The sequence below is a fragment of the Apium graveolens genome, chromosome 6 (assembly GCF_009905375.1).
Source record: "Apium graveolens cultivar Ventura chromosome 6, ASM990537v1, whole genome shotgun sequence".
NCBI classification, from domain to species: Eukaryota; Viridiplantae; Streptophyta; class Magnoliopsida; order Apiales; family Apiaceae; genus Apium; species Apium graveolens.
The window spans coordinates 15,121,578-15,132,721 of record NC_133652.1 but is presented as its reverse complement, the minus strand read 5'-3'; the positions used below and the strand labels follow the sequence as shown (position 1 = coordinate 15,132,721).

Below are 11,144 nucleotides of genomic sequence, written 5' to 3'. Positions count from 1 at the left end.
ATTAGAGGAGAAAGGGGAGTTTACAGTAAAGAATGGGTATCGATGGATGCAAGGTGAATCTGAAGATGCGCTTAAGCTGTATTGGACCAAGCTATGGTCGTTAAAATTACCATGCAAGGTTACCAATTTCTTATGGCGAGTTTGTAAGTCATGTCTGTCTACAGCTCACGCACTGGCAACGAAACAGGTTAACATCAGTATACTGTGTCCCTGGTGTCATTCTGAAACTGAAACAGATACTCATGTCTTGTTTACATGTGAGTTTGCAAAAACAGTATGGTCTATGGCAGAAATGTCTTTCAGATGGTTACAAGTTATAAGGGACCTTGATGAGTTCGTTATAAACCAATTGATTTTACAACCACCAAAAAAAGGTTCAATGTGCACTTTAATAAGAGTTTTGAAATAAGCCAGAAGAACTACAGCTCTGTTGAAATAAGCCAGAAGAACTACAGCTCTGCTGCACAAGATACACCAGTCAACCCTGCCACTAGACTCGCTACTACATCCACTGGATCTGTGCAGAATTGGATGCTCTAGGGATCTGCAACAACTCTTGTGAAATCCTCAACTCTTCTGTAGGATCATCAACTATGTCTTTCATTTTAAGTTCAATCCGTTTAAGCGAAGGGGAAGATGCAAGCAAAAGTTTAAGGAACTGAAACTCGGCACGGGAACCAATCAAGTTGTATATTTTAAGGGTTTCAAGCCGAATCATGTGGTCCGACAACATCGCAAGGTCCAGTAAGTCCATACCATCACTGCTATGTACTCCATGATCCTATATACAATGTTAATATAGAAGCTATCCAGTTAGTTCTTGATGGATATCTATGCATTAAAAATTCATGTTACTATCACAAATATTGTAGATAACATATAGTATCTTCTAATAATAAGTTGTAACTTCTTCATATAAAATAAGATACAGTAGTGAATAATAAAACCCAATCTCTAAAACTGACAAATTGTCCTGACCAGCCACCAAATAAATTGATTATATAATTATGACCCCATGCCACCATTTATACAACTTTGTAATAGATGAGCGGAGAAACTTTCAAATATAATGTGAATTCTTAAAGAGACATGAGTTCATACTAAATCCTGTTATAGAATGAAGAGAAAAAAAAAATATTATTCAAAAGAGCAAAGAAAACTTTTGAGTGGAAGTGAGTAAAAATTATAGTTTAAAGTGATTATCACTTGTACAGAGCGATGTGTAAGGTCATCTTTATTGCAGTTAAAAAGATTATGCATAAAATCTAAAGGAGGAAAGGATTATGTATTTATGAGAAAGGGATCTCACACTCTTTTAGTAGGAGCGACCACACAATCAAGGGGAAAATATGATTCCAAATTTAGATTGTGTAAAACTTAGACAGGTACATAAACAAAGGGGTAGATACTCACATTTGGATTAAAAACAGACACTAGACAAAGGGGTAGATACTAGACTAAGCCTTCGAGAGGGGGGCTTTTAGGTGTTTCATTCATTTCTCTTCTTTTAGGCCTGTTTTGGGCTATATTTTTTTTTTAGATTATATCGGCCCTAGTCAGAATACAGTTAGGTTACATGTCCGACACTCAGTGTTCTAATTTAAGTATTTTAGGTTTATGAGCAAGAATAAAATATACCTAACATTGTAGGTTTAAAGCATTTATTCTTGAATAAAATTCATTCCTTGCTTAATTAAGTTGTTTCTAGATAGGAGAGGGAAAAACATATGGGGTATGTTTTGTGAATTATACTTAGTTACAAGTTGAAACACAAAAACATCTAGGGTCACATTTATATGCAGCCAATATGGTAAATTCAGTATTCTAAAATATCTACTATTTGATAACATAATTTGTCCATTGATAAGAAAATCTGTTTATTCCAAGTCTATCTTAGGATTATGATAAGATTGGGAAAAAAAGTTCTCACCAGATCGATGTCAAGAGTGTGCAGATAAGGTGAACTTCTGACCAAACAAAGAACATGTTGAATCTGAATCAAATCATATAATTCAATACGGTGAAGGTACAGATATTTCATGTTCTCCATAGCTCTCGTGAACTTCTTCAAAATACCTGCACCTGATTCAAGAATCTACATACAAACACGTTTATATCTGAGTATATCGGAAAAAATTACTTTTGTAAGATGTTTAGTTGGAACAACTAATTATATTAGTTAAATAACAATTTTACTACTAGTAGGATATTAAAGATTACCTTGAGGAAGAAGCCATCAAGGAAAAGAGAATTGAGTCTAGGCATATTGCAAAGTAGCTTGTCTAAAGTAATCATTTCCATACCAGAACTTGGCACTTCATCCATCCCGAGCCTAAGAACTTCCATCTTTTGGGTGCATTCAAACCACTGCCAATCAATATCTTCACTGTCAATGATACTCAAGAAAGTGAGATTGTTTTCACATTGAAATTGGTGTCCCAAATGTTCAATCCCAGTACAGATTTCCATTTCCAATTCCTTGAGTTGAGTGCCGAATGACATGTCAGCATTAATTGTGACATACACAAGTTCAACACTAAAAAGGTTACGAAATCCTTCAAATCCAAGGGGTGGATTTAGTATGCAGTTCATGAGGGTCAAATGAGTTAATTGCGAACAAGAAAAGATATGAGAGGGCACAATGCAGGCATCTTGTGATTCATTAAGAAGCTCCAGTTTCCTAACACCACTGTTTGCTATGTTTTTAATCCATGTAACCATATGATGACTTTGATGAATAGGTAGGTCTCGAGGAATGCAAAGAAGGTAATCCAAAACTGGGCCTCTATGAGCTGAAAATATATCAGTAATGATTCTGGAAACTTCTAATATTTTACTTTGTTTATCTAACTCGGAAAATTTCTGAGAAACCAATTGCGAGATAAAATGTTCATCCAAATGTAGTCGGGGATGCATTCCCCACACATTCCTCCATGTTTTAGAGAAAACACTTGTCCTTGCTGCATCATGAGTCGGTAAGCATTCTAGGATCAAGTCCATTAAGCTTGTGGGCAAGCTGCTTATCCTATCGAATGCTGCACTTCTATTGTCAAATTGCCTAGTTTTCGAATCACTAGCCATAAGTCTGAACACAGAAACAGGCAGGGACACAAAAAATTAAAAGGATCCTACATACAAGTAGTAAATAAATTGCTCGCTGCACAAAGTCACAAAATCTGAAAGCATGAGATTTTGCTACATATATCAACTAATAAAAGTGGATTTAACATGTTTTCAAGATCCATATATACAAACAATTCAACCAGAGCACTTTCAGTGTTTCTTTAAAAAAGAGGACAAAATTCGAGATGTAAACTTAAAGTACAATAGTTGATCAAAACCCACAAACGATTGAAGAAAACATACTATCATATATCAATATACAGGTTTCATAAATCATATATGCATTTATTTATACCTGAGTTTCGGTGCTGTGATTTAGGGCTTAATTAGAAAAATCGTGCTTCGACTGAAGTTTGTCATTCCACTGGAAAAAAAATTGAAACTGTTCTGTATGGTTAAAGAAAGGGACGTGACTAATGCTGGTGTTGTGTCTTCCCAGCTTCCACGTCAACCAGATGGGGTGGTGCTTCAAAATAAATATTACCCGGTGAAGGCTTTATCTTATGAGTATATTTAAAAAAAATGACCAAAATGCCTCTTTTAAATATTTTTTTGCACAAAATGACAAATCAAAATAACCACTATTTGGGTAGATTTGCCCAAAATATCTATTGACGGAATGTTCCGCCCTTTTTACCCACTGAAAACGTATGTGGGGATGCACAAAGATTTTAAAATTTTAACAATAAGATACGTATGTTCAACATGCGTGAAAACGCATGTTTGTGAAACCAAAAGTGAAACATGCATATTCTTTGTAAAACCAAAAGTGAATACGCATGTTCATATGTTAAATTTTAGAAGACTGAATATGCATCCCTGAAATGCGTATTTCGTGGGTATTTTGGGCGGTTCACGCGCATCTGGAAATTTTGGGAAGTTGAAGGTGAAAAGTATTTTATTTTGAGCATTCTTTTTTTCTGAAAAAAGGTGCCCAAAATACCTACCTGATACTCCACTGATATTGGAGTATCGGGATGATACACCACTTTCAATAGAGTATCACGATGATACTCCTTTGTCAGCAGAGTATCATGGCAGATACTTCTCTGTTAGTGGAGTATCAGTCATGATACTCTTTTCCCATTGGAGTATCACTTTTAATTTTCTTAAAAAAATATTTTAAAAAAATTAAAATAAAATTTTAAAATTTTAGATGATACTCTACTAATAAAGGAGTATATGAGTCGATACTCCACTGATAAAAGAGTATCAGGAAACCTGATAGTCCACTACAAATGAAGTATTTGGTGGGTATTTTGGACAACTTAAAATTCTGATGGGTATTTTGGGCAATTGTTATTTAAAAATGGTTATTTCCGTTTTTCACCCTAAGAAAAATGACCAAAATACCTCTTTTTAGATGTACTTTTGCCCAAAATACTCATTCTGAAAAAATGTGCCCAAAATACTCACCTGATACTCCACTGAAACTGATACTGGAGTATCAGGATGATACCGCACTTTCAATGGATTATCAGGATGATACTTCTTTGTCACTATGGTATCATGGCAGATACTCCTCTGTCAGTGGAGTACAGTCCTGATACTCATTTCCCACTGGAGTATCTCTTTTAATTTTTTAGAATTTTTTTTCAAAAAAATAAAAAATAAAATTTTAAATTTGTAGATGATACTCCACTGACAAAGAAGTATCTCACATGTTACTCCATTGACAAAGGAGTATATGATTCGATACTCCACTGACAAAGAAGTATCAGGCCACTAAAAATGGAGTATCTTGTGGGTATTTTGGACATCTTAAAATCCTGGTGGGTATTTTTGGGCGATTGTTATTTAAAAATTATTATTTCGGTTTTTTACCCTATATTTAACTAGGTTTAACTAGTAAATAAATTGAAATAACTCATAATAAGTAAATAGAATAAAGTAAAATAAATTATTTTTGAATTATATCTATCTATATATAGTTGATAAATTTTTTAATGAAATTATATTTGAATTTTCCCTTGGTTTGCATTACCAGAGATTTCCGGGGATACTCGAGGGGTAAAGTAATGCAAGTTGGATAGCTAAGAAATCTGGTTTCAATGGAGTGACTGGATATGTGTTTACCCTTGCGGGTGGAGCAGTGTCTTGGAAGTCTTTTAGACAGACTTTGATTACTCGGTCTTCTTTTGAGGTTGAGTTGTGTGAACTTAATGCCATGGGGACGGAGGCTGAATGGTTACATGGACTGATGTCAATGTCACCTGTAGTAAGCAAACCGCTTCCTGCCATTTTTGTTCATTGTGATAGCCGTACAACTATCGACAAGATCAGAAGTGTGAAATATAATGCTAAAACAATGAGACACATTCAAGTTAGACTTAAGTCTATAAGGGGTCTTGTGTCTGATAGGATTATGGCTATAGAGTTCATAGGAACTCAGAATAATATAGCTGATCGTTTGACTAAGGGTCTTGAGCATGCTGTAATATCCGGGATATATCTTATAATTATTTTTGCTAATAAATAATTATTCTATGTGTTCAGTATTTATTCTGTGAATTAAGTGTTCAGTGTTAAATGTGTTTGGATGTTTAAAAATAATATTAATTGAGTATTTTAATTTTTATATGTCTAAAATAAAATATAGATAATTTTCATGTCTTCCTAATTATTTTTATGTTGATTTATGAATTTATAGGAATTATATGGATTTTATAAAATCTTTTTCCGAGTATTTAAAAACTATTTTATACAAACGGGAACCAACCGACGTCATCCGTTGTTACGTTTTTATAACCCGAAACTCTTTCGAGAACTCCTTCCTAACCCAATTGCAATATTCCGAGCATTTTCCATGTTTCGACTTTTTCGATCCGGTGTACGGTTTGTCCTGCGCGGGTCCCGGCGCAACATTTTCGATACATTATTCATTTCGGTAAATCGATAAAACTCGTATTTTCGATAAACGGGAGCTTTTTATTAAACTATCACAATTATCACCTCGTAATACGTGTAACCAGACGCTGAGACCAAGACCGCAGTACAAATTGTACTGATTTGGATAATTATCCCAAAACAGGTACCGTTTGGATAAGTTTTTATAAATAAACATACCATTTCATATCCGGAATGATCCAACGTGATACTAATTTTCCGTAATTATAAATAGCCTTTTACCGTATTTTATTTCATATCAAAATCATTTGAATTCAGTTAAATATATAATTTTCTAGAGAAAAACACTAAATTCATAAAACCTTCTGAGAATCAAACTACAATTTCAAGGTGTTACTGAAATCAGTTGGGAAAGTTGGAGTAACCAAATCGAAGGTCTCAAGGAGTACTATCAGATTCTGTGTTCCATATCACTGCAGAAATCAAGGTTTATTTTTTAAAAATTTATTTATTTTCGAATTATTTTTATTAAAAATATGAATTTTTGTTTGGATGATTGTTTGAATGATTTGATGATTGCATGTTGTAGAGCTTATTTTCCTGATGATATTCATATGTCATACGTCTGATTTGGAGTTCAATAACATGCTCAAAATTGAGTTTAATTCTCGAATTTTGAAATTAGGATTTATAACCCCTATGAATGTTTTCAATTGAAATTTGGGCCTTTTTGATTTAGGGGTTATTAGCTGTTGATTTATAGTGGGTTGTGTTCCTTATGAAATTTACAATCGATTGGTATATAGCTCGTTAACAGAGGATGTCTGAATCGAAGGGAGTTGTATTTTGAAGTTTTCGTCGTTTCGCCGGAATCCGGCGATGTTCTTGGCCATTTTCCGGCCAGAACATGGATGATTGATATGTGTTGATTGCACGAATATATTCGCGATGTTATGTAGATGTGATCTTGAGCAGATGGTGAGGTGAGGGTGCCAGAATCGTGTTCTCCGCCCACCCATGTATTTTCCGCCGACGAGAACTGTAAAATTATAGTTTGGTACCAGGACTTTTGGGGACGATGAAGTTTGGTCTCTGAAGCTTTCAGAACTTGCAAATTTAGGATTCCTGTTTTAAAAATATTCAAAAATCATATTTCCTATTTATTTTTATTATAAAAATTCGTTTTTAATTTCTGAAAATTCCAAAAATTATTAATTTAATTCCAAAAATTATTTTTAATTAAGAAATAAATCTGAATTAATTAGTTAATTAATTTCAGTTAATTTTTAATTGAAAAATTGGTCAATTAATTCGAAAATTAATTTATTAATTGATTTAATTAATTATTATTTAAATTTTAATTAATTATTTAATTAGATTTAATTATTTAAAAATGATTTAAAAATTCCGAAAAATAGTTTCGAGCTTTAAAATATTATTTTAAATTATTTTCAAGGTTCGATAATTATTATAAAATTGTTTTGAAGCCAGATTTGTGTTGGATTTTTAACGCAGCGGGGTCATGGTAAAACACTTTTACAGATACAAAATCCAAATAAAAGCATATAAATCGTGAATAAAAATTCGAGGGATCGAATCTAACCTTTTAAAATAATTCGGAGACAACGATCAGAGATCCTTAGCAGTTGCTCCTCAAGTGTGAAGCACTCCACCGGTATCCACCAAGAAAACGATGTTAAGGAGGAGGAAGGAGGTGGAGAGAATTGAGTTTTCCAAACTTTTTGGGTTTTCGGGTTCGATGGGATTAGAATAAAATTAGGGTCTATAATAGTGTATTTATAGGTAAAATTTTCAGCTGAAATTTTTCCATAAATATTATTATTATGATCTCATTTATTATTCTCATTAATAATTAAAACACCTTTTAATTACTAATCCTTTTTCTAAACACTTTAGAAATAATTCTCTCTCTTGATTTAATTTCCAAAAATTAAATTCTTAATTAATAATATTAAGAACTTTTCTTAATTAATTTATAATCAATTAAATCTCATTTAATCAATTATTAAATTTGCCAATTAATTATTTATTTCACAGATGATCCCTCAGACATCCTACAACCGAACAGCTCCTTCGATATCTCATATCGAGCTGTCCTCCCTGCCACATCATACAACTCTTGTAGATGCATGAGGATAGTGTGAGCATCCATATGCTGATGTTGCTTCTGTAGCTCAATGTTCATGGAAGCTAGCATGATGCATTGAGCAACATTTGCATCATCTATCCACTTACGATACACAACATGTTCATCATTATGTGCATCACTAGCAGGTTCAGTAGGCTTAGGTGAGTCAATCACGTATTCCAGCTTCTCAATCCTGAGAACAATTCTCAAGTTTCGAAGCCAGTCAGCATAATTAGGACCAGTCAATTTGTGAGCATCTAGTATGCTCCTGAGTGATAGTGCAGAAGACATAACGTACAAAAATAAATCTGTAAATGATAAACACATAACAACACTTAGCAAATAATCGATTTCATTTCAAAACACTATATGAATCGGGTCTTTATTCATAAGTGGCTCCCACTAGTTTTCCTAATTTATTCAACCCCCTACGTGAAAAAATAAGCATTCATAATGCTAGTGGGAATAGGGATCCTACATTCCATTACACAACCCCGGCTGTAACACGAACCGCCATGTAATGTTCAATAGGCAGACAACTCTTGTCAATTACATCTCATGTTATTCCCTAATCAAACTTTAGCCTCTTGAATAATTGAGTCTCGGCTGTAGCACGACAAACTCAATATTCTAAGTCAAGTCTAACCCAACATTCTGTACAGTTGAATCAGTCCCCAAAGGCCCAAGGCTGTAGCACGTACCAACCTTTAGATTCTTATTCAATGTACACATCTCTATGTAATAGACAAGTATTTCTTATTTCGAAATCAAAGCCCTCGGCTGTAGCACGAACCGACAATGATTCAAAAATAAGTACTACTTTTCTATCATGTTGGAAGGCTATGACTGACACAAGCCCGTTGTATCATTGGCCAATTACTACTTGATATTATTTAATTTTAGAGGGATTATATTACGTTACAATCATAATCATATTATAAAAAGATTCTTCCTTTTAAATTAAATATTTCAAATCAATAATCAATAATCAGATGATTCCCAGATCGGGTGGAGCATTGTCAAGAGGCGTCACTTAATAACCCTTTCTTACAGATAGAAATCTGTTATTGACAGAATCATCCTTTCTCTCATATCGAAAATTCATATTCAATTACGTGTTTCACAAACACAATAATCTCATGATTGTATTCATAATATTGTTATTAAGGTTATGAAATAATTTCACTATACTAGGTTGTCTAACAAACGCCTTATGTTCATTTAAGTTCACCTAAATCTATCATCGCATGATAAACTAAGCATATATCACATATATAAACATGAATAAACATCAAGGTAGGCATGTTACATCATCTAGCACATTAGTCTAAGCATTATACATCTCTATGTATCACATGAAGCATTTAAAAGCAATTAAAAACAGTTAAAAACAACTTTAAAACACTTCTGGAAATATAAATAGTTCAAAACTTTTATATATACTAAAATTGATCACTCCAATAGATCCGTCTCGGAAAAACGAATCCAACGGTATATTGCACGCCTAAAACGGAGTTACGAAACTCCCAGAAAATCAATTTTAATATAAACAGTCGGGCTGTAACGCATTACAGGAACGCGTTACAAGCCCTGTAACGCATTCTGGTGATGCGTTACACCCCTTTTAAGCCATTAAAGGGTGTAACGCATTCCGTGAATGCGCCACAGGTGTGTAACGCATTCCCAGAATGCGTGACACCCCTATTTTTTTTTTGTTTTTGCAGCAGCCGACAGAATTCTTTCTCGGAAACCGCGCCGCACCTGACTTCTCTGTGTTCTGGTCTGTCTACTTTTCTGTCCGTGCATTCAGACTATGCAGACAACAGCAATACAGATATATATATACATACTAACAAATAATATATATATATATATATGATTATTTAATTACGAATTTAATTGTAAGAACTTCAAAAATTCATAATAAAAAATCTATACATCATAAAATTATGAAAAAAATACCCAGACGATCTACAACACTTGTAGAACCCAGATCAAGATTCAAAATTATTCTAAGAAATGATTTCTCATCAGACAAAAATAATCCATGATATAACTTGTAAAAATCATAATTAATTCATACAAGCACATAAAATTCTGAAATTTTTACCACAGATCTATATGCATACAACCTATGCTCTGATACCATTGTTGGATTTTTAACGCAGCGGGGTCATGGTAAACCACTTTTACACATACAAAATCCAAATAAAAGCATATAAATCGTGAATAAAAATTCGAGGGAACGAATCTAACCTTTTAAAATAATTCGGAGACAACGATCAGAGATCCTTAGCAGTTGCTCCTCAAGTGTGAAGCACTCCACCGGTATCCACCAAGAAAACGATGTTAAGGAGGAGGAAGGAGGTGGAGAGAATTGGGTTTTCCAAACTTTTTGGGTATTCGGGTTCGATGGGGTTAGAATAAAATTAGGGTCTATAATAGTGTATTTATATGCAAAATTTTCAGCTGAAATTTTCCCATAATAATTATTATTATTATCCCATTTATTATTCTCATTAATAATTAAAACACCTTTTAATTACTAATCCTTTTTCTAAACACTTTAGAAATAATTCTCTCTCTTGATTTAATTTCCAAAAATTAAATTCTTAATTAATAATATTAAGAACTTTTCTTAATTAATTTATAATCAATTAAATCTCATTTAATCAATTATTAAATTTGCCAATTAATTATTTATTTCACAAATAAATAATTATTAGCCATTATTAATTAATTCCTCCACCATTAAATCATTCTCTTTTTATGGTGTGACCCTGTAGGTTCAATATTAAGCCGATAGTAGAAATAAATAATAATAAAACTATTTTATCATTATTTATATAAATTCTCTAATTTATTAAATATGATTAATTAATTAATCACATTTATTCTACATCGTGAGGGATACTTCTCAGCATATCGCGACTATCCGAATAATATGAATTCACTGCTTAGAATATCAAGAACCTATTCAGTGAATAGTTATCGTACAATAAACTCCTTCTACCCTACAATGTCC

General features: G+C 33.0%; 1 protein-coding gene across 1 annotated transcript; it reads right to left on the bottom strand.

Annotated features, from left to right (window-relative positions):
• Window positions 1-212: 212 nt before the first annotated feature.
• On the bottom strand, window positions 213-3,575 carry LOC141668062 (F-box/FBD/LRR-repeat protein At1g13570-like). Its single transcript, XM_074474750.1, has 4 exons — window positions 3,419-3,575; window positions 2,221-3,085; window positions 1,931-2,095; window positions 213-781 (listed from the first exon to the last, which is right to left on the bottom strand). Exons 2-4 carry the CDS (start codon window positions 3,079-3,081, stop codon window positions 503-505), a joined length of 1,305 nt encoding a protein of 434 aa, XP_074330851.1. The 5' UTR covers window positions 3,082-3,085; window positions 3,419-3,575; the 3' UTR covers window positions 213-502.
• Window positions 3,576-11,144: the final 7,569 nt, after the last annotated feature.

Excerpts from the sequence above, each read along its gene's own strand:
- LOC141668062 (XM_074474750.1), bottom strand. The coding sequence starts at position 3,081 with ATGGCTAGTGATTCGAAAACTAGGCAATTTGACAATAGAAGTGCAGCA. Across the intron at positions 2,096-2,220 it reads TTGATGGCTTCTTCCTCAAG|ATTCTTGAATCAGGTGCAGG; the intron begins GTAATCTTTAAT and ends GTTTGTATGTAG. Across the intron at positions 782-1,930 it reads ACACTCTTGACATCGATCTG|GATCATGGAGTACATAGCAG; the intron begins GTGAGAACTTTT and ends CATTGTATATAG.